General features: G+C 35.1%; 1 protein-coding gene across 2 annotated transcripts in view; it reads right to left on the bottom strand.

Annotated features, from left to right (window-relative positions):
- The window catches only part of FSTL5 (follistatin like 5), a 268,544-nt gene that overhangs the window by 28,880 nt on the left and 214,387 nt on the right, over nt 1-25,277 (bottom strand). Inside the window, exons 11-13 of one of the 2 annotated variants that reach the window (XM_005415567.2) lie at nt 16,439-16,465; nt 12,165-12,283; nt 5,427-5,576 (exon numbers count right to left, since the gene is read on the bottom strand). In XM_005415567.2, the coding sequence (XP_005415624.1) occupies nt 5,427-5,576; nt 12,165-12,283; nt 16,439-16,465 (296 nt within the window). The remainder of the gene's footprint in view (nt 1-5,426; nt 5,577-12,164; nt 12,284-16,438; nt 16,466-25,277) is intronic. The other variant, XM_031066443.1, reaches the window with a different exon arrangement.

Below are 25,277 nucleotides of genomic sequence, written 5' to 3'. Positions count from 1 at the left end.
TTCCCTACAACTTTAAGCACTGTCACTTGAGACCATGAACCTTTTAAACAGCTGAGCTCTAAATTTCCTTTGTTACAAAAACTGAATGATTCAGAGGTACTAAATGGGAGAACAGTGTAGTCGATTAAGAGATGTTATACACAGGCTAAACAAGGGGGGGGATTACTTTTTTATTTTCATCATTTAAGAAGGAAAAAATAGGTGGAAATTGCTTTTTAGTCTTACCATTATGGAACTGTAAAGCACAGCTTGTTTATCAGTGTGTCAAGGAGAGTACCAGCTGGCTAATTAAGTGAACCTAATTTAAACTAATGATGTAGATCCTCAAGATAATGCACTAATGGCTGGCTGAGACTGCTGATGATACTTAACTGTACTCCTGAGGTGTTGCAAGCGACCACTTCATCTAAGCAGAATTTGTTTTTCCTTTTGAAAATGGAAAATGAAGCCAGGTTGCTCACTGGCTCATTTAAAATCACAAGTTACCCCTCGAAAAAGGTCATTTGTGTTTGATAACTTCTTTCTGCTACATGCTAGAGAACAAGTTGTTTAAAATAATACTTGAACTGTTGTATAGCTAATTTGTCAAAGCATGTCAAATTTCCTTTTGGCTTCCCCAGACAAAGGTCTGACCCATACATGCTCTGCCAGAGGACTGCCAGCTGCACTCAGAGCTGGGGTCGTGGCACAGCCAGGAGGAGCAGAAGGAGGTGCCTGCAGGGTCAGGCACAGGCAGTACAGCTCCCCAGAGGGAAGCCAGCAGCAAAAAGGAGTTGAGCATCTCAGAAGCAGATTTTCACAGCTGTTTCTAGCTGACCAGGCTGGTCTGCCAGCAGCACACTGAGGACTGAAGGACGATGACTCTGTCTACTTCAGCCTCTAAGTCATCCCACTTAGTGGTGTGCTGCTATGCAATACTGCACAATTCCTGCTTTCAAGAATTTGAAAATGAAAGCAAATGCTTCCCTTGACTTTAGAATGAGAATTACCTGGATGAGTCAAAAAGTTTCCTTCTATATATCTCTAAAGATACAACACCCATGTTTCTAATACATTTCAATTTAGTCTGCTATAGAATACTCTAAAGTACTTACCTTGATAAATTTACCTGTCATAAAAATAAATCATCCTCAAATCTAGTTGTTACATATGTGCACACCTTTTACATTAACTTTCACAGTAGAAAGGAATAACATGTATAGTAGTACTTCAGAGAAAACATTGTAAAAAGCAAAACCAAATAAACATTATTTTTACACAGAAAACAGCATCGCTACATGACTTAAAGTCCTTTCAAATAAATTTTTAATTTTCTTTAGGGTTTTTGCACAGTGATGGGAGTTTCATTAGAATTCTCTTGCTTTCAAAATATGAAATTATCTCCACATTTATTCCCACTAGCCTATGTGTTTTTTTTGCAAGGTGGCTTCTTATTAAGAATGTCAACTTTTGTATTAGACATCTTTCTTATTAAGATGTAGACTAGAAATAGTTACATGCACATGTACATGTATGAAAATCATATCCTCTGTATTAATATGATCTTCAGGAAAAAGGCAGTCTAACAAGAAAAATGCTCTCATTTCTGAACATTTCTGAGCTGAGTTTCTATTTTCAAATAATGAATTAAATCTTTATTTTACTCTGTGCTAGGCAGTACTTTAAGTAATGAAAATAAACTGATCTGGAGAACTAAATTTCCTTCTGTGCCTCCTGTTTGTAAAAGTGTTTTTGTAACTGTATGTCATATGAATAGAGCAACATTTAATGGTTAGAACATTCTTCCTGCTTGCAGAAAATAAAGCTAGAAAATAAATGCTTATTTTTAAAAGACAAGAAGACAGAGCCATGCATGTTTTAAGAAATGCTAAACAAAATATCTCTTGATTTGTTACTAAATTCCAAATTAGCCTTACTTCAATTCTAAAACCCACCCATGAATCAACAGTGTTTTTACTTTATTGTCTCATCAAAAATCTTTGTGAAGTACTGTGAAATGGAAAAATAATTTATTATGATTAGAACCATCAAAACAAGACTTCCATTCCTGCAAAAGTTTTCCACAGCTGGAGTAAATTTAATTCTATACTTTCCTTAGCTCATAATCTTGATATTATTAAATTAGGGGAAGAACAATGCTATTCTATCTCTCAAAATAAAATTCCTTTGAAAGTGGTTTTTTTTCCACCAGAATAACATGAAAGCTTCTGGAGTGTCCTGGTTTTAGCTCAATGTACTTGCTAAGGAGCACAGACTTAGTGCACAAAGCTCTTTTCTACACTTAGGAATTCTGTATGTCTGCTTCTCAGCTCATTACAGAAACTAGAATATTTTTTGATAGAACAATCTAATGCCATTCAAAAACTGCACAATTGCTTTACATACAATTCTGGCGAAGGGCTGAACTTTTAATTAGTGGTTAATTTCCTGAATTTTACTTTTTAATTAACATATACCTTTGCAGTAAGTATCTCTGCAATTTTTAATGGTAAAGTGATATATATTTTTACATATTTAAAACAATAAATAATGTAACTAAAGACAAATTAGAAGAGCCTACCAATGAACATATTTCATAAAGCCTAAATTAAAACCTATTTTCAGTGAGCTCAAGAGGAATCATGTGCTTTTGACACTGAAGTCTAAATGCTAATAAATGCAATTATATTAATATTTCATCCCTCCTGTGGAGAAAAGGAAGCTGACACCTGAATGTCAGTCAAAGACCATGGAAAACTGCCAGATATTCCACTCCTTCAAATCTGTGGACTGCGTTGAGATTGTGGGTTTTTACTCTGTCTTCCTTAAGTAATATATCAAACAGGTTGTAAAAAAGTAGTTTTCAGAAAAAAAAAAAATCAATACCCACTCATATTATCTCTATTTTAATATGCAAAGGTAAATTTAAGTAGAAAATTCCCACATTTTTATTAATAACTTATTGAATAAAATATTTTACAAGTCCTTGACACCATTTGGATAGTTCAAGTTTCGAGGAAGCCATATCTGAGTCAGCTGACACAGAATTGAGAAAGCAGGTGTTTCAATTATGCAAAAGTATTAAAATTATTTTTGTAAGTCATGCAATTTTATAAATGCAATTTTGTTATTTATTTTTAAATTTTATATACCTATACAGAATACATGTGTACACTTACATGATGGAATAGTTTGAGCTGGAAGGGACTTTTAAAAGTCACCTAGTCCAAAACCTCTGTAGTGAGCAGTGACATCTTCAACTAGATCAGTTTCCTCAGAGCCCCATCTAAACTGACTTTGAGGTTTCCAGGGATGGGGCTTGCACCACTTCTCTGGGCAACCTCTGACAGTGTTTTGCAAACCTCATTGTAAAAAAATGTCTTCATTATATCTAGTCTGCATCCACCTTTTTTTTTTTAGTTTAAAACCATTACCCCTTGCCTATTGCTACTGTCCCTATTAATAAATCTGTCTCCAACTTCCCTATAAGTCCCCTTTAAGGACACAATACTATCTCCCTGGAGCCTAACATATAATCTATACTTTAAAGATTTTTCATTCACTTATCAGTGAGAAAACCAAAAGGCATGAAGAAAAGCTCTATTTAAGTGCGTTTTTTTATTAACAATTTAGTTAGGTTTCTAATAAAAAAAAATCAGTGTTTTATTTACTAAAGGACACCTGTTTCCTATAAATATGATGATATTGATATAATATAAATATGACTATAAGCACTGCCTTGTACCTTGGTGCACTGGGTTTGTGTGACAAGCTTTTGGTAGCGGGGGGAGTCATATGGGCGGCTTCTGTAAGAAGATGCCAGACACTTCCCCCATGCCTGACAGAGCCTGTGCCAGCTGGTGCCAGCACAGATCTGCTGCTGGCCAATATCCAGTCCATCAGTGCTTGGGTAAAACCTCTGGGATAACCTCTGAGACACACAAAAGTGCTACTGGGCTTGCAACCAGATGAGAGAGGAGTGGGAATATGGCAGAGGAACAGCGCTGCAGATGCCCAGGTCAGCAGAGAAGGAGGGGCAGGAGATGCTTGAGGTGAGCCAGCAGAGACTCCTTTGCAGCCTGTGGTGAAGACCACAGTGAAGCAAGTGTGCCCCTGCAGCCCATGGAGGTCTGGGGTGGAGCAGAGATTCACCTGCAGCCCCTGCAGGACCCTACACTGGCTCCAGGGGAATGCCTGAAGGAGGCTTTGAATCCATGGGAAGCCTATACTGGAGCAGGCTCCTGGCAGGACCTGTGAAATTGTGAAGAGGCAGCCACACTCAAACAGGTTTACTGGCAGGACTCGTGACCTCATAGGCACCTGGAGCAATCTGTTACTAAAGGACTGTATCCCATGGAAAGAGACCCCCAGTGGAGCAGCTTGTGAAGAACTGAAGCCCATGGGGAAGACTCACACTTGAGAAGTTCATGGAAGACTGTCTCCCATGGGAATGGCCCCAGGAGGGAGCAGGGAAAAGACTACTCTCTCTGAGGAAGAAGCAGCAGCAGAAATTATGTGTGACAAACTGACCCCCCCATTCCTCATCTCCTTCACTGCTGGGAGGGGAGGAGGCAGAGAGTCAGGAATAAAACTAAGCCCAGGAAGGAGGGAGCGCTGGGGGACATTACACTATCCATTATCCTGCTTAGATTTTGGTAGGGAAATGAGCTGAATTTATTATCAAAGTCAAGTCTGTTTTGCCTGTGATGGTAACTGGTGGGTGATCTTTCTCTTATCTCAACCCTTTTCTTGGTCTGTCCAGCTGGGGAGACGAGTGGTGGAGTGGCTCTGGTGCTATCTGGCCTCCAGTCAGGGTCAACACACCACACCTGGTTTTGCTCAAACTCTATGACTGTATTAATCACTGTAGCATAGCATTGATTTCTCTCTTTTACTCGACGAATTATTTTCACCAAGTAGATACTCTGGAATCCCAGAGACTAAGAAAAAGGAGTAGAGAAGAAGTTTGAATTCAAAGTCTCTGAGCTAAGAGTGGTGTTTATTTTTACTGTTTTTGTAATTTCTCTGTCTAAAAGCAGAGTAACAGTGACAGAGTGACAGAGTAACAGTCCTCCACCTTCGTCTGTAGCCAACCCTGACCTTTCTGTCAAAACTGATAGACATATCCTTGTGATAAGACTCTATTTTAGCCAATCATCATTTTCCAGTGAAAGGAACCTCTAGTCAGAAACTTCCTAAAGAACTCATTTTCTCAACTACTTAAATATTTATAAGAGCCATTTTCGTGTTGTCTTCTTTACAATTGTCTATTGAGAAGAACAGTTGCTAAACAGATACTGCTGCTAAATGTTGAAAGTAGGGGAACTTTTTTCCAAATAATGTGTTTACTCTCAAGATAACTGTATTTCTGTTTCTGAAATATGAAGGAAAGTCTTAAATTCTATTGTCTAAATTAAATAGTAACTTAAAAAATGAGAAATAAATACCTGTACAACTTTCTGAGACTGCACATCAACAATGAGAACTCTGTCAAGTGTGGGCTGGGTCACATATATGAACTTGTCTTTTACATTAACAGCCATTGCCCAAACACACCGCTGAACAGGATCCCCATCTGCTTTGGGACAAACTTCATCCTATAATTCAATAGAAACAGGAAAAGTATAAGAATCAAAACAGTCAATAATGTAATAGAAAGACAAATTATACACATTTTCTTCTTTTTTAACTGTAAAATAAAACCTCAGAAAATTTAGGGAAGGAAAAAGGAGAGTTGACACTAGGACATAAACTAATGTTAGTCAAACTGCATTGGTAAGCACCACAATTCACAAGTACTATAAAATAATTCATACACCAAATTTTAGGATGTTTTCTAGAAATTCAAGAAGTAAGTACTGGTGACCTAAGAAAGAAACCAATTTGAAAAAAAAAATTAATGTAGAAATAAAGCGAGCAAGGGGCAGGAGACCTTGAAACCAGCAAACCAAACCAGCCACACAGTGCCTTCCTGCAGGAGCTGGCAGCTCCCCCCTGAGCATCACCACGGTGCCCTGCAGAGGGAAGCAGTGCAGGCATGGCTTACCCTGCAGCTGAGAGCACAGCAGTAAGCCAGGAAATACCTAACTGGGGAGATAATAATGTGCACACGAAGAGAAAGGGGAGGTGGTGTGGTGCAGATTGTCACATGGCGTAGGGGCAAAGCAGCAGTCAGAGAGATCAGCTGTTTTGGTCACTTGGAGTACTGATAGGTTGCTTTAAAGATCAAGAAGCGTGGCAACCTCTGCCATAAGACATTCTCACGGCATATCTTACTAGTGTTAAACCAAATAAATACCAAATATCTTCTTACTACCATTTCTTCCCTCTCTGCCCTTCCATTCCTGTAAAGGATGAATTTGAAAAAACATAAAAATCAGTGAAGTGAACAGATATTTCATAATACATATAACGATACACTCTCAGTCAAAATAGCTAACTGGAGTTTGCATGCTCACTATTCCCAATTTGTAGAAAGATATGGCAAATCATCATGTATTTAACTACCTATTTGCGAATACTTTCTCCTAGAAAAAGCTTGGTTTTACAAAATTAAAGGTTACTTGGTCAAATACATTACTATATGTGAAAATTCCATTTATGAAATAGCATGATTTCTTTCTATAAAATGGACATTATAATTATTTAAAAATACGGACCTGAAGAACACTCTACTTGGAAAAGTACAGGATGTATCAAGTGTTTTCATTTTTCTGACCTTTTCTCCTTTTGCCTCTTATTTTAAATTCTTTGCATCACAAGGGACAATTTTACCAAATCATTATTTCTTTTTGCCACTTATCTGCTGCTTATTCCTAATTTAGAATGTTCTGCCTGATACATCATAACTGGCCGCTGTGAAAATAATTACGATATGTCAGCAGATAATGACTCAATATGGAATGAGCAGCAAGATATGATGAGCTCTTAAACAAGAATTCTGTTTCTAAGCATCAAACGCCTTTTAAAAGGCACAGGAAACATTATGTGGCAGAACACCATCTCTGGCACCAAGCAATGCTCTTCAAGAGGATGATGCATTTCAACACTTCCTTTTCTGTATCATCAACATTCTTTGCCTGCTGTGCTTCTACATTTTCGAAAATACACTCAATCTTTATATGTCAAAAGAAGAAATAAATCAATTTACAGCTTTAAAAAAGAGAGTTTCTTTGCAGAAGATTGAAAGCCACTGCTTGCTTTTACATGGCTCCTAAACCTCAACAAAGGGAACGTCTTTCAGCAATCACATGATAAGGAAAGGTCACTAAACTCAGGTACTGTACAATAGCACATCATCAGGAACTTCAGGAGAACTTAGAAATAAGTAACAAGAAAGATTTAGTTTGTGCTGATAAAAAGCCATGAAGATCAAAGGGAGTAGTGAAAAATCTGATTTTTTAAGGAATGACAGGCATGGGACAAATGGGATTTTCATTCTTAAAAGCAGCTAAATGCTTTTCATTGTTGCATAAAGTCAACATATGCAAGTATGTCTCTAACATGATGTGCAATCATCATATCAATGATCTATTGTCATTTGCCTTCTGGGTAATTGTCACTTCAAGTGGAAGGTTGTTTCACTGATCTCATTATTTTTTATATTTATTCTAAATATACCTTGTCTTACTTTCATGTTTTATCTAAACAGATAATTACATCTAGATTGTTCTACAACAACCTCTTATTCCTCAGAGTGAGCACCTTCAAACAATGAATCCACAAATGTTTGCAACAAATCTACACAGATGTTATTTTCATTCATCTCTCAGGGACTCACATTAATTTACATGAGTTTCTGGGACTGAATTCTACAAGGACATATTCAATATCTTATTCAAAAATTATGCTGAAGGAATCTTTCTCTCACATGGCATCATATAGATTAGTGCAAACGATTTCTCTGATTCCACCTCCCCTTGTGGGACATATAGCAGAATAGCAAAATACTCTAACTTAAGCACTTATAGCTATATCCAGAGATGAGCTACAGCCTTATACATTTTCCTGAATCTGAGTCTAAAATACTCAGAAGTGTATTTTTAAAGATTTTTTCACTCTAAGACCAGTACCAATATAATCTTATATATATATACATATGTGTATATATATACACACAACCACACATATACATATCTACATATACAAGAGAGGTTCTAAAATATTTTTCAAGTTCTCATAAATTTCTATAATCCAATGTCAGTTCTCACCTTGCCCGAAAAGACTGAAAACATAAAATAAAAGCAAAAATGTTTTTTTCAATGTAACAGTGAAAATTATGCACCAGAATTCATATATCCAAAACAGAATGTTTTTCCCAGTATAAACTGGTTTATGTGGTTGCTTCTCTCTTCTTCTTTCTAAACAGCTTCTATCAGAACCTACTTAAACAGAACTAAAATCTTGCTTTTGAAAGCATAAAATTTATTTCATTAGACTGGACTCATTAGTTTGGACTTCTTTTACACTACAGGCAGTTATTCTGAGGTTCCATATTAATTTCCCCAGTGATTGGGTAATTGGTTAAAATTATTTCTCCTTAAAATATAAGCATAAACCCACCATTTTCTTCTTCTAATTAAAATGTGAGCAATTTACTTTTTCCTAATTTATTCTCTCTGAAAAAAAAAAAGTTAACATCTGATAAAACATTAATTTACCTCATTGTTGTATTCCTCCCAGACTTTTTAATCAAAAAGTGACTTGCTCTGTAACAAGTCAGCAGATGGAGGAAAATAAATCCTTAGAGAAATTTTTTCAAGATAGTCTGGGGCAAGAAAATCTCAAGAGGAATCATGTACTTGCAGATTTATACGTGCAAATTCTGTGTTTATTAACTTACACTCACTGCAAAGGGTCCTCAGTGTTTTAACAGGATGAGAGTGAAAACTTTAGGCAGTGTAATGAAATGTCCAGCTATGTTATGGCTGCCTAAGATGATACCAACAGGTTGCAACAGTGCATGTTTTAATTAATGAATTTATCTATCACCTCTTCTACATAAAAACATTGTTTTCTTGACATTCTTTACTAAATATCAGACCGGAATTTTTTAAGCTTTTTATTTTTACAAACAAAGGCTAGCATTTAATACACTTTCTGTGCTGTAAGAGTGTAAACCAAGGCAGTTTCTGTGGACTACAAAGTATGCTTCAATCTAATTTCCTGTGGAAATTTTGGTATGCCATGTAGTCACATTAATTATAATGAAATGAAGTGTTTTGCTCTGACCTCCAGCATATATTCAAATGTGAGATGGCATATTTTACTGAAATTTGGCCATTATGTGCTACTTCTTGTAATAAACAGAAAATCAGCTTTATGTTGAAGCCAAAAGGATTTTTTCATTAGTCTCCAAAAGGCATCTGTTTCAATTGCTTTTTTCCCAGTCTCTGGAAATAATTATTCTAATTGGGATTCATTGTGAAGGGAAAATAAAAACTCTTTTGCATAAGAATTAGAATTTAAATCTTTGGATAATATTAATTTGCAGAGGATAAACAGAGGTTGAATGTTAGTGAGGAAAATGTCCCAAGCACTTCACAATGATGAGGTGAAAGACTCTACTTGAACCGTGGTTAAGAATCTGTTTGACAACAGGTTAAACAAACAGCTGTCAAAGCTGGTCTAGCTAAACAACAACCTGTAACAGAAAATAGAAATCAGTTTATTTCTGTCCCTATGCATCTAGAATTTTCACTATCAGACGAATAAATTTCTACTTGCACTTGACATTAAGGAGATTCAAGTAATTTAGGAGATTCTGGGAAGGAGGTCTTTACAATTTCTGTGAAAATTTTAAGAGCATTTTTATTGAAATGTGTCAGTAATCAGGTAAAATTTGTTTTCTTTTGGAGCCTTTCAAACCTGAAGTAGCATAATAAGTATATCTTCTTGGGGAGAAAAAAAAAAGACCTCCTTCTGGGAAGGAGGTCTTTACAATGTCTGTGACCCATGACGATCCAGTAAAGCACTAAATCTTTTGCTTCACTTTAAACACAGTGACTCCAATTGATTCCCATGCTAGATATACACCAAAGTGTTTTGCTGTATTGACACTTAGTTCCATAAGAGGTAATTAAATATTTAGATAAGGGTTCTCAAGTATATAGCAACTGAGAAAATATATTTACCTTTAGCAAAATTAGCATACCTAAATATGTAGATGTATAAGCACTGCAGTGTTGTTCACAATACAGTGCAATATCGTGCAGAAACACCTGAGCTCATTCTTTTACAGAAGCTCAGTTCAGGTTTGTTGACAGACAAACAGGAAACCTGTGGAGGAAGACTGGCATGTCATGTGTAATATCCAGACATTTTCTAGGATCTAAACTGCACTGCTGAATTTAGAAACGTTCCTATGCTCTAGCAACTGTTTGGCAATAAACAACTCTCCTGTGGTTTTACTTATCACTTGAACAGCTAATTCAGAGAAGTGTAAAGAAATGAGAAACGGGAGACGTTTAAGCAAGCATGTGTTTCCTTTAGTATTAATATGTTAATAGTTAAGTCATGGAGACGCCCTAATGGAAAAGCTATGTAAGGTACATCAAAATATGCTTGGTATACTTACCAACATCTCTGATTAGTAAAAGTATATGACAGAGCCAAAGATAATTACTAACCAGCAATTTATGACATGAGCTGTTACCACTAAGCAATCACATGCTGAACTTGATAAAAATCTGATCCTGGGACAGAACTGGGTTATTTTATTATTATTATTCAGAGGAAACAGACTTTCCAAAGAGGCTTGAGGAACATATGATATTCTTCAAAGGAGAAGAATAATTTTTAAAAAAAAAAGTTTCTTAAAAAAAATTTAGAATTAAAGTTATCAAGAAGCCTACTTTCCTGGGCTTTTCATTTTTTTTCCTTTTTATTTCCCCAAGAAGAAATACTTATTATGCTACTCCAGGTTTGAAAGGTTCCAAAAGGAAACAAACTTTACCTATTCTTCGTGATTATTGACGCATGCCAATAAAAATACTCTTAAAATCTAGACTGCACTTTAAATCAATAAAATTTTAACAGACTTCTTACATAATCAGCTTTTTAATTAAACAGCCATGAAAAAAAGCTTTTTGGCTTATTTTTTGACTGTGTCAACCTAATTTCACTTAAGCAGCACAAATCAAGGTATGATTAGCTTTTCAAAGCATAATTATTCCCACTAAAATAAATCTTGTTGCTGAGTACAGCAGCCTTTGACATCAATAATGATAACAGAAGAGGCAAATTCCATTGAGACAGCTCTAGCTCTGCTGTCATTGAGATATTAGAGGAAAAAAAAAACCCAAAGTGTACAGCTCAATGCTTAGTATGTATTTCAAGGTCACTCATTCAAATCCAAATGAGAAAAAGTTACTATTTTTGAAAGCTGATATATCATATAGAGTAAGTCTTAATGTAGTGACTAGTACCAAGTGTTCCATTGGGAACATGTATCATGTCAGCTAGCAATTTGATTAGCAGTAAAGGAAAAACATCACAAGAATAAATGGAAGCGGAGAATACACTAGTGTTTTTATGCATCCTACTCAGGGAAACTATATCATAAATTCTAAGAATTTGGAAAAATCAGCTATAAATATGTTAACAGTAAAGTTATTGAAACTACTTATATGAATTTTAAGTTGAAACCAAAGCATCAATCATCTCTACTAACTTCAGTGGAAGCTGTGAGAGCGCTTACTAGGACAGGGATTTGCCTCACAAGTTTAATACAGACAAACATCCAGTGGAGAAAAAGAAACCATTAACACTTCCCCACTCCCCAAAAGATCCTACATTTAATACAGAGAGAACCAATCCCTGATTCATTAAGATGAACTTAAACTGGTGGGTTGGAGGTGGGAAGCTGGTGGGGACTAAAAAAAAATCCAACAACAAATCCAGAAATAGAGAGCTGTTAAAAGAACTGGGAAATGAGAAAGGTAGCCAAAGAAAGAAAAGGTTTGTAAAAGTATTCAGGGAATATTCAACAGAAAAGAAGCACTGAAAGCTTGAATTTAATAGAGGACAATACAAGAAATTTTGAGATCACCATTATAAGCTATTTATTCATTCAGAAGACATGGCTGAATTTATCAAGCAGAAAACACTGAACTAGTAATAAATTCTTATGTAAAGAAAATTATAATTGAGAAAACACTACAAATAGACTTTTAAAGACAACTTGCCTGAAAACCGAGGAGTTTTTCACTAGGCTTAATATGCCTCTGAAATTCACATTCCACTGGTTGTATTACTTTGATGCCATCTTCATAAAAAACATAAAACATGTTCCCAATTCCCAGACCTTAGGGACAAAAACACATTGAAATGTATAAAATTAAATAAGGACAAAAAAGAAAATCCTTGTCTTGAACTAAAATCCTAATCACAGCTTGGTATGAGATCAGTTTGTTAATGTATATAATGGTAATACAGCTAAACCTATAGGATCTTTTGTTGTAAAACTGAAACAAAACTGTTACATTTTTTAGAATTTTACATAGTTTTTTTTTTCCATTGGCAAGACAGTGTGTTTATGACTACAGATCTAGAAATACAGTTTGACAGCTGCAGCAATAAAAGCAATCTTGTGAAATCATCTACACTGAAATCAAATTAATATAAATTCTCTATATATACTTTTTAAAATTATTTTTTCTTAAGGATGGAGGACTTAACATAATTTCTGTATAACATTGAAAGAGAAGACCTGAGTCTTTGTTATAAACCCCTACTTGATATTTCCATCAGAAAAGGAAATATTCTCTATTTTATTTTATTAGAAAGATAGAGTTGGGCAGATATTGATTCCAATTTTGAAGGGCCATAGGTGTTTACAGAACTATTCAATCCTTCTTCCACAATGTTGCTGAAATACAGATTATGCTAAGTTTTGTGGAGAAGGTGGGAGCCAGATCTGTAGCATGAAGTCTCACAATAGCTGTAATTATGGCCATGACCACAGAAAAGGACAGTCTCACTAGTTTTCTGTGTGCCAACTAAGACAACAGCTGCTGATTTGCTATGTGGATGCTATAATGGATGATCAGCTCATATTCATACAATTCTTTGAAGAAAATCACAGTACTCATAAAATCATATATATCAGCTATAACCATTCTGACAACTAAACTGTTGGCTACAATGGTAAAAGTTTGCATCCATCCTAAGCACAGAACCTAAGCTTTCACTTGACGTAATAATATTTGGTATAGGAACATGGAGGAGTCAAACCCATGAAAAAGAAACTCGAATCTGAAATTCTGCTTATCCTAAATTCTGAGGGAAAACCAATGTTAATAGAGAGAGAACAGGTCTTAAGACAAAATAAAATAACAAGAAAATCAAGAGAGGGTAGGGGGAATGAATGTTTGTGTATGTGCATTGTGTATATATGCATTTATGTACACGTTTCCAATCCCCATTAGGAATCACATAGCTAACACAGTTCTTTAAAGGTTGTAGTATGTAGAAGGTTGTCAGGCTATGCCCAGAACAAACATGTTCTTTGAGAAATCTTGTGGAATCATTTCCCATTTCTGGCCAAGTTTTCCCAGAAAGAGAGGCATCTCCAGGCAGGGTTTTCCTTGCTTTATATTGAATCTATCTATTAATAGGCTAGCAAAAACTGGGAGAGAAATTTGTCTATGCTGCATTAGGTGTAATATAGAAGCAGGCTTAGATTCATGGAAAACTCCCCAGTCATGTCTATTCAGAGCACAGGGTGTACTCAGGGCAATATGCCCACTCTGGCCAGTGGGCACTTGTGTGCCTTGTATGCAGATAAACCACACAGCCTGTATAAGACAGCATATCCAGGTCTCTCTTTAGAGAATGCCTGACATGGTATCATGTAAGAACAGCTGAAATTTGCAGATAAGCCTGACTGATGTTAGGCTGCCTGTATCAATGAACACAGTGTAGAGATCTGTAGCTGAGCAACTGGCATATTGTGCCTTGGGGATGAATATGTGAACATGGCTGGGGATAAAACAGGGTTTTCCCTTCTCCATCCTCTCACTGGCTGAAGTGTATTATAGTTATTAGCAGGATAAGCAATACCAGAATGTGAGGAAGTAGCTCAGATGACAGCCCCAGGTGACCCAGACATTTGGTAATCAGGTTCCTAAAACCTCCACCTCAGGTGCCAATACTCCAAAGTAATATTTCCAATGTACAGATATTATTTATTACTAATAAACAGCCCAAAGTTTTAAGGCTTTATTTCTAAAGTCTGGATAACAATGTTAACCAAACTGTTCTACAAAAACAGTGAAGGACATACAGTATGAAATGTCCTTCTTCCATTTCAATACCAAGCTAAGGAAGTCAGTTCATATAACAAACCTTTACCTCTGGATCCAAGTAGCCAGTTCCCCTTTCCAACTTATTATGACCCAAAACTCTTCATTTGAGTGAGTGGCTACAGATACCTGTACAAATATCTAATCTGCATAAATATCTAATCCCCTCAGCAAGCCACTTTTTCAGAACTACAGGAGCTATTCCTTTGATGACTTAATTTTGCAACCCTCCTCCCACTAAATACAATCCTGCACATTTTTAATGCAGTGCCAGAAGCGACTGATAAATAGATTTGCTTTATTTAGACTAAATTGATACTTAAAACTGGCTAACATATTTTTTTTTTATGGTGGTGGTTGGGATTCTTTTGCACATATATGAATAGATTTGTATTTAGTTATATATTACATTATTACTGTAATACACATGTACCTTCAAAATCCTTTCAGATTTTCTGATGCAAGTGGTTGTGATAAAGATTTTGTGAACTTGATACAGAAATATCTCTAGGCATTAAGGCCCATGTATGGTTTCATGATCTTGATTGTCCTACTAATCACCCATCCCTCCCTATCTGTTAATACGTTCGTAACAGATAGTGGCAGAGTATGGATGGCCCAGAAAAGTTGGTGGTGATGTTTATTGGCATCTTCAGAGTACTGGTCTCTTGTAAAGTATTTCCAGTGTGGTAATTAGTAACAGTATTTATTGAAAACACAATGATTGGCCTGCATTTCTGCACAGAGAGATTGAGAATATCTGCTCTGGGAGACACAAGATCTGGTACTATACATTGCTTTTTGATTAGTTTCACATTAGTTGTGGAGGATTTTGAATGTCTTTACCATAAGCACTCTGGTAAGCTATTATTTTTAACTGGTATTTTTTGTCACAGAAGTTAAATTTTCCTAGGTGTATTCTAATGACCAAAAGCAACAAATTGACTTTAAAAGACAATAAATTAAAAAATCAAGGGGACACTAATAATGTTTTCATTTTTTCACTTTTTGTTTTCACTTTTCACTTGTTGCATATCAGTTTAATCATTAACAGTGTAACTGTATGAAACTTTAATCTCTTGTAATCTGCAAGGCCAATAGCGCAGGAGGATCACAGCTGAGCTCCACTACAATCACACAATATTACTTGTACAGGCTGAGCAACTGGTAAAACAGGAATAAAAAAATAAAACTAGATCATATTTTTAAATACACTGGGAGTGCCAGAGGCTACTACATACAGGCAAATGAAATGCCAGTTTTTTAAATCTTTAGATTAATTAAAACCACATTTTTTAAAAGTATACAGAAATACCATTTCTAGCATGAATTGACAGCAAAGCCTGATTCACTTGTTATCTTGTATTATCAATCTTCCAATGGAAATAATTGAAATAATTTCTTACTACTGAAATATTTTAATTCCTAAATTGCAACATTAGATGAAGAACAGGCTGCTTAGAGCAACAGAATGGGAACTCATGACAACTCTTAGATTATGGTATTTTTCTGGAATATGAGGTTAATTTTTGAGATCATGTAATACATATGAAAATTAATACTGATCTTTTGCTTTTAAAAATATTTCCATGATTTTTATGTTAACAACACCTGATTGTGTCTTTATTTAGGTTTATGCTTCAGTTCATCCCAAACATCCATTCCCTGCCCCAACATTTATTTACAAACCTTTCCTGAGTATAAGAATAAAATGCTTAGTTTAATTACACAACAGCTACGTCAATTTTAAACTGTTTAAGATTATAATTTTGTCAAATAAGAGAGATTCATACAAGAAAATCAATCTCAACAGCATATAGGCTGATTGGTTTGAAGTTTTACCATGACAACAATCAAAGGTCTACATTTTAAATCTGAGTTTCTTGTTGTGTATCTTCAAACAATTGTCTGATATTATGAACAGCTCATTTCCTTCTCTCTCCCAAAAAGGAAAAGTAGTTTACAAAACTATGAGCATTTATAGGATTCATTTCCACTTTAAATTTTTTCACTCAAATTCCTTAGTGTTGCAAGGGGGTAGGTAATTACTGTAACTGTAGAGTACAAACAAACATAGATACACACACACAAGAAACAACAGATGAGCATTTCATCACACTACAGAAAATATGAACAAAAGTATTCTCCATTAGTACCTTGCTCTCGCCATAATATGTTTGCAACTGCAGCATGTAAGAGAAAGAAAGAACAGAAAATACAAATGAACAAAGGAAAACACGAAATTATATATCAATTCTGAAATAATTATAATGCTTTAACCTCTGATTCACTAAAATACTCCTACAGGTAAACCATTTGAGACAGTAAATGAACAATAGATCTCTGTGTCATGTGACCAAATTGTGATTAGCCACAGTAGTCACTGGGGACAGGGTAAACCCCATCACTCCCACTAAACCCCTCCAAGCTAACTCCATTACACCATTAACCATTATCACCAGTGTGGTTTATAATCCATTACAAAAAAGCATGTGCACTTTTCATGCACGTAAATTATACATATTAATGACAGGTGATGCAATTTTCATGATTTCCTTTAAACCCTGGACTTTGAAGAGAATAATTTCAGAACATAGTTATGAGAGAGATATGCAAAATTAAAATATACACAAGATATTTTTCTGTATGGCTGTAGCTCAACCATGCTACCAAAATTGTCATGCTGTATAATGTTCACCATTCTCTTTGGAAGACCAAGAATGGAATTATAAGATGGCATGGTAAACAACTAAATTTTTACATTGATTTTTCCCCCAAAAACATAAATTTTATTTGGCCATCTTGTTTACAATTGGATTTCAGACCTTTGAGACCAATGAAATTATATTATCCTAATATTGCTCTTTCTGTCTGGGGAGAAAGAAAAAAGAAAACAAATATAGTCTCGCAAATTTTTAGTATTTAGAACTCAGCATGAAACAGAATCAAATTTTTAAAACACCATCACTGAAAACCAACATGCATTTCAAAGTATTGCACTTAAGAAATTTTAAAAAATCCCAAAAAAATAAAGGAATACAACACGGCAAACATATATGTCACACACGCACATAATGAAATTGGGAGGTTCATTGAAGGCTTGGAAAAAGCAATGAAAGACATATTATTAAAAATGATGTTGGCACACAGAAGTTCCTAATCTGCTGACAGCTGAAGGTTGAGAATGAAAACAGGAACTATCACTCTGGAAAAGGCCTGGATACTTAGATTTTCCCACATCATTTGTACTTCAACAGACAGGAGGGGAAAAAACAGCCCTGGGATATGATGCAGGCCTTTGGGTCTGGTAGTGCAGCCAGTTTTGGATTCACCCTTCTGTTGGTGCATCTAGCCTGAACTTCATGCTTTTGTCTTTGAGGGTATCCAAAAGATTTCTAAGGACTTGCTAAAAACATCTCCTACATCCACCCTGCCAGTCATCACACTGCAGAAGGCTGTCAGGCTGACCAGGACTTTTTCCCTCTGTAAATCCATGATGATTGCTCCTAAACACCTTCTAGTTCTGGAAATGGTTTCCAGGGTGAAATGCTCCATCTCTGTTCCAGAAATCAACATGAGGCTGATGCACCTATTGTGTCTTGGATTCTCCCTCCTGCCCTTGAAAAGCGGCACTGGCTTTCTTACAGTCTACAGGAACCTCCTTGACACCATGATCCTTCACAGGTTGTCAAGAGTCACCTCACAATGCCATGGGCCAGTTTTTCCAGTTGGGTTCATCCTATCCAGGCCCTTTCACCTGTGAAAGTTCACTTCATTTAAATGGTCTCAATCAGGTTCTATACACCACGAAAAAATAAAGCTTCCTCGCCAAAGGATGACTTCATTCCCAAACCTTCCCACTGCTGTCACATTCCTAGGAACAGTTTTGCCAGGAAAGATAGATGTGAAAAAAAACCTTCAGTACAACTTGTCCCCTTTCAGATCCTTTGCCACCAGGTCCCCATCCCCCTCAGCAGGCCCACATTCCCCCTTAACCTTCTTTTTCATTATTATGTCTCTGTAGAAGCCCATCTTTTGTTATTCACCAGACTCAGCTGCAAATGAGTTCTGAACTTTAAAATTTATCCCTACGTGCCTAGACAGTATCTCCAGACGCAGATCACAATTCTGTATTTGCCTATATTATCTTACACAGTCTTTCTTATTAAATAAAGCAAATTCATTTCCCCAGGGAAACCTGGAAGATTTCCTTTAAAATTACTTTCCTCTTCACATTGTGAGGAAATAACCATGTAATACATGACACTTGAGGTCCCATAAATTCAGCCATAATGTTATACAGTTTATCAGTGTTTTTCTAAGGGTGACATAGGAAAGAAAATAAAAAGTAATTACAATTACACAAGTGTGGGGAGCTGTACAGGATCAAATAAAATTATTTAATATGCTAAGTACAGAACACACTATTTTGTGTTAGTGCAAAATGATATGTATGATTCTGAGCTTTGCTCAAGAAAAAGGGCAGGATAATAAAAGTGCTTTAAAAGCCTCACATATTAATTTTAAAATTAGCAAATTAGCTAGAAGAAACTTGAGATATAATTTAAGAATGCAATATAATATTATAAACCACAGCCACAATCTCACCTAACAGATCAAGAAACCTCTTTTTTTTTTTTTTTAATCAGACCTATAACTTCTTTTCAGGAAATAGGTCAAGTCTCGAGATAAAGAGGTCAGTGCTGGAACAAGTACAGCATGTATAGATATAAAGAATGCTAAGGAACATATTCTTTGCCTTCCTTTTTGGTTAAGCCAAAATTAACATTTTCCAGACACACTTTATTCTAAATTCTCAACCATTTGTAAAGTCCACTATGTAAGCATACAGAATTAGGGATAGATCTCAGCAACATGTTCTGGCTTCTAAACAGAGCACTATCTTCTCTTTTGCCATGATTCAACAGAGTTATTAAATAGTATTAGGAGATGTACTGGGAGCCTTGCAGAAGACATTGTATTCCAAAAGTTTGTGACCTTGAGCAGGCTATGTCTTCTACATGGGGCCTTGTGACAGGGAAGTCTGCATGTCACATGGGTACCTGCTGCAAGAGTAGGTGCTGGAATGCCCATAAAAACCTGTGCTGCCCGCTCATGGGTCTTATGACAAATTGCAACCTGCCAGAAGATATATGGCTTTCTTTCTTACACCAGATAAAACCACCACAGCACGGGAGGGAGCAGGAACCTCTCCATGGACAGGATCTGTGCAGCTTGCTGTGGGAAAATCCACCCACAAATAATCCCATGCTGCATAAATAAATCTGTGATGCCCAGCATGTGAAGGGTTGCAAGATTTATTCACTACCTAGATTCCTCTTTTTATTATATCTTATTAAAGCAGCTATTTTATTACATCATTTGTTGTTGGGCCTTTTATACTGTCAACAAAAAGAAGTCTGCATTGTTCTGCCTTCTTCCTTGTTCCCCAGCAATGCAAGACATGGGAGAATCCAAGTTTTCTTGAGAGGTTTTCCTTCTTTTTCTTTTTCAGCACACTTACAGCTCCATAAAAATGTCTCCTTTGAGTCATTTTTGAATGGTACTTTCACAACTATCCTATGGTTTTCTGTACAGCCCCAGCCTTTGATTAGGAGCAGCTAATATAACATCGGAATGCCTGTTCTTCATCTTTGTTATACATTGTGTTGGTTGAATGGTAATAGGTTGCACATATTTCACAAAACTCTGTCCTTAGTAATTCATGAAATTCTGCAGCAGACTAACAACAGTGTAAATTCTTATCCACTTTGGATGGAAACAACAACTGCAAATATCCATGGTATTTCTGGTACTAAATGAATGAGGGCATTGCAATATCACTTTGCACGTAAATTCTGTATCCTTCTCTTTCTTCTTGCATTGGTAATAGATTTCATTGCATTTACTTTTCTGTCTCAATAGACAATTTCAAAGATTTCAACTGTCAACTAGTGTTATTCCTCCCTATTCTTCTTTTCTTGAAACATTCAATGCATTTTGGAAATAAAGTGTGTGTGTGTGTGTGTGTGCGTGTAGCCAAAATTTACATTGAGTTTCAAGACTAAATGGAACTCTTCTGCTTCCTTTTAGCATTATTAACTGTTCAAATTTTCAGTAATCAGCATGCAATACTACATATCCAGACATACTCAAACAAAATGGATATCAATTAAAAAACAGGAAGCCACTGTCCCTTTCAATGCCTTCAGTTCCATGATGGCAAGAGGTCACAAGTAGATGCAATAAAAAATAGGACAATGAGGAAAATGCAATAAAGTCATATGAAAAAATGTGTAGTTCAACATAATTTTTCAGAATTGTGCTATCATAATCTGCTGTACTTTCTATTGCGTTAAAAGAGTAATTTCAAGATTAAAGGGATGTTGTCTCCTTACTTTGCTCATAGCCACCACCATTGTCAACTGTTTTGATTAATCCTAAACACAGGATAAAGACAGTGTATATGTTACTTACTCTCTTTTCTCACATCTCTGATGTATAAAAACCTGCCCTTATGTTACAGGCTAAATCTATAACATAATTAGTATATTTTTGCTGAACTACATAATTTTTAAATTATTATTTTTATATTAGAAATAATTGCATTAAAAGTGAATATGAGGTTGACATGAATTACATTTTTGCTGAGATTCCACAATCACATACCTACTTTTAATTTCATTCTTTTTCTATAAGAAATTCAGATTGGTTTTTTTAATATACAAATGCAAATTTATAAAATCTAATTTATTTGTGAAGCCAACACTTTTTGAAAAGTTATCTATTGGTTGCTTCAAGTATTTTAAAAATAATTGTCATTACAAATTCTAGTCTGTTCTCATGTGATATGCACTTCAATTTCATTTTAGGTTAATACAATAACCAAAGATCTGGTTTATATATATTAGACTATTATTTATCAGTTAAAAGTCAACAGTTGACACTTTAATTTTGTTCAAATATGAACATGTTACCTTATTTTTCTGTTTTGTATAACTCTTTATAATGAATCATGCATAAGTCCTTTCCCATAGCCCATTAACTCAATCCAGTGTACACTAGCAGGAAGAAAAAATGGTTCATGAGCTGAATTAGTTGGAAGTTTGAAATAAAGTCTTTGCCCACAATGTTGTCAACAAGTATAAACTTGTTTAGCTCTGCCATAAAATAAAATGCCAGCATAAATTATCTCTGAGAAAATTAGGTAAAGAGGTACCATTCAGTATCAGATGTGACAGGAAGATTCTATTAAAATTGCATAAAGCCTTTCAGATAGAATTTAGGCCATAAATCACAGTCAAAAGGCTTTTAGTCTTATTCCCAGTTCTAGACAGTGGAGATGCTGTGTTCCTTATGATGGTCATAAACCTGTCAAGCCAATAGCATTCAGATCACATAATCTTTTTAGGCGATAAGACTATGACATTACCTAAAAAAGGCACAGTTAGAAATAGAACTACTCAATGGCATGGAATAGCTATATTGTTTTTTTTTTAATTTAGTCCTAAGATACAGAGCATGAGAGATACAAAAAGAGAACTTTTGTTCTGCTTTTTGTGACTAAGTGAAAGAAACTGTAGGACAAATTACTTTGCCATAAATGATGATGCCATAGTGGGTGAATTCAGTAACCCAAGAGCCTGTGGTTGATAACTAAAATAAAAGCTACCAAATATTAAACGTTCATCAAGTACTTTCAAATTGGTCTTGGAAATGTCCTAATAGTTTTACTTATAACTCTCTATCATGACAGCTGCCTCCCCAAGGTGCATACATGTCACAAAAAAAATTAGGGACACACCTAAGTCATATTAATCAATCACAAACTGAACTGCACTTTGTAACACAATTTTTAGAAATAGTTAGGAAAAGTTAAAATATTAAAAAAAAATCAAACCACAAACCCACTGAACTATTTCACTTCAAAGGGAACGGCGTGAGTTTTTATGATCTGTGGCTCTAGTACAGTAGAATTCATCTAAATTGAAACAGAAAGGAAACTAAAGTACATACAAAGTACCTGTCAAAGGTATCCAGAAAAAACCAAAAAAACATGGATTTTTAAAGTTACTTTACTTCAAAATATTTTACTAGTAGCTAAGAAAAAAAATTAAGTACTTGAAAATTACCCCTGAAAATATTCACTTGTCTCTGGCGATGACGTTTTTTTATTCTCCTGTTTTCTACACTACCAGATCTTCTTCTTTAGGAAAAAAAACCCAACTATATTCAATGTAATATCATATTCCATATGCGTATCAAATTACAGTGATATATTCTACTCTATTATTTGTATTAAATATTCCATTATTAGCTTAAGTCTTCCTAGCTGTCTTTTTTTCTAAGTTAACAAAATAGTTTATTTGGTATATTTAGCTATGTATTATATTCCATAGTCATTTAATGTTACTTTCATTAAAAATTTAAAATTTGGACCAATTCCATTGGTCCTACTACAATTTCAATGGAATCTCACAAAATAAATAAATTCCACAGATGGAAGTTGCAATTTCTTCCTCCTCCCTTCGAAATTATTATTCTACCATGTATCAACAAAAATGCAATAACATGTTTCCTGTTCCACCTTTCTCATAAATATGTTGTCAAGATACACTGCCAAATTATCTTTAATTATTCTATATTTAAATTCTTCAGCTTCCAGATAGTTTTTCAATAACAGCAAGATGACGACTTTAGTTTGCCATATGGCTTCTAGGAGTTGGGCTGATCCAATCTGTGTTTGTGATTATAATATGAAGTCATCAACAGAGAACTACAGTGGAGCTGTCCATTTGTGTGTTCATGCTTTAAATGACGCTAAGTCCAGTAGTATGGAGGAGAAAGTTATCTGTTAATAAAAGATTTGAGAGTCTCTTAAAATGTACCTGCACGTATTACAAGCTAGAAAACGAAAAGCCATCTTTTATCAGTTGCTACACAGACGCTGGGCGCTAGAATATAGAACCTGTTTACAAAAAGAGAGAAATTGGAGTCCTAAAGAAAATAAGGAGTCTTAGTTATGATGAAATCCAATTTTTCTGCTAGCAGAAAAGGTTCCAGCCATCTGACATTTCTTTATACATTGCAGCAGCAAAAACCCTGGAAAACATCACACATTGCTGCTAAAGGTAGAAGAAAAGTATTGTCACATCAGAGCTGTTCAAGTTTTAAATCGTACTGCAATGAACACGTTTGGGTTTTTTAATGTTCTGTTGACAACATTCTTCTAAAAATATTTTTGTCCTGCATTTGTACAGGAGCAGGATAATAACTGAAACCAGAGCCTGATTGAATACCTTCTACCCTACAAAGGACAAAAAAGGAGGGTAAATGATGTGTAGTCAAGACAAATATTTAAAAAAAATTAGGTCCAAAAGCAGTGCATAAAACACTTGCTAAAAGTTTCAGCTGGTCTGGTGCTATTAGTTTTGAATACATTTCAGAACACATCATAAATTTTAAGAGTGCCATAAAGTACCACTATATCTGCTCCTAGTAGTTGCCTTACTTCCTGAAACTTAGTAACTCAAGTAGCTGTAGGCTAGTTAGACTGGGTTATATGACCCAGACAAAAGAACAGACAACACTTGCATATAATTAAATTCAGTGAGAAATCAAAAAACGAGAATAAAGTTATAAGTCAGCTAATATGTTCTAACAGAGACCAGGTCTTCACAGACAAACCTGATAATTTTTTAAATGTAAATAGGAGTTTGGTAATGTAAAAATTCATATAGTTGAGACCCATAATTTTGCTAAACATCTGATTTGTTAAGACAGAATATTCTGATTAAATGAGTTATTTAATAATGGTAAAATATATGTTAATAGAATTAAAAACTGCCAAAATAATTAATCTGAAAATGTAGTTAAATCATTAGTAAAAAGTGAAGGAGAAAGTTCTGGAGCATGTCCAGAGCAACAGATAGTGAATCATGTCTTAATCACTTTCATCAATGACCTGTAAAATACAAAATAATTTCCTAAGAAATCTGTGAATTACCTGTAATGACAAACAACAGCTTTAACAAACTGTTTGAATGACTTTGTCAAGTTCATCTGTAAAATAAATCAATTTTTTTTATCCAAATTGAAATGTAGATGTCTTGGAAAACAAAGAACAGACTATGCCTAACTGAGACAGGTGAGAAGGAACAGGATTTGGAAAGTGAGGTCAATAGCGTATAGGAGATAAACATATAAACAAACTTCCACTGCTGGTATTAGTTGAAAATAGTGACAAAGGATTGATGTGGAAGAAAAAATTACCAAATATATATTTTGCTTTCCAGAACATTAAAAATAAAAAATAATACATTTTCTCATGCAAAGAGCAGTATTCCTTAAAAAAAAAACAACAAACTGTACTAAACCAATTAGAATTCTCAACACAAGAGGACTGAGTACTATGGTAATTGTCTTATTATGAGAAACTTATATATTGTGTGTGTGAGAATTTGAAATCAATATTAATATATTCATAGGACAAGAATTCTTAAGAGGTCAATTTATTGGAGGGGAAAAAAAGAGAGACACTCAAAGGAGGCAACTGAAGGAAAAACTGACTTCAAAATGGAAACTAAGCATTATTCTGTATTAGTGAAATTGACAAATAAATAAAGCAAAATACCAAGAGAAGTGAGGGATATTTTGACTCTCTGCATGTCTGACTCAGGTGTATGCATGTCTGTAAGGACACACTTCAGGCAAACAAAGCATTAGCTCTGTATTCAGGCAGAACAGAACGCAATTTAATGTCTTGTGAAATGTAGAAGATAGAATAGAGTCAGATGAAATGGTTCCATCATGCTTGAATCTATGAATCCATGCAATACCAGTTCCGAAAAATAAAAATATGTTGGAATGAAAATAAAACCAGATTTTGAACTGCTATTTGTATTTACGAATGTGATTTCACCAAAGAGTCCTTCCAACACAGCTGAGCCATCTCAGGTATTATTAGAGGATCATGACAGTAGGGGAGACTCTTGT

This window comes from Geospiza fortis, unplaced genomic scaffold, assembly GCF_000277835.1.
Source record: "Geospiza fortis unplaced genomic scaffold, GeoFor_1.0 scaffold40, whole genome shotgun sequence".
NCBI lineage: Eukaryota > Metazoa > Chordata > Aves > Passeriformes > Thraupidae > Geospiza > Geospiza fortis.
Note: the sequence above shows the minus strand (reverse complement) of the source record. Positions and strands in the feature narration are given on the sequence as shown.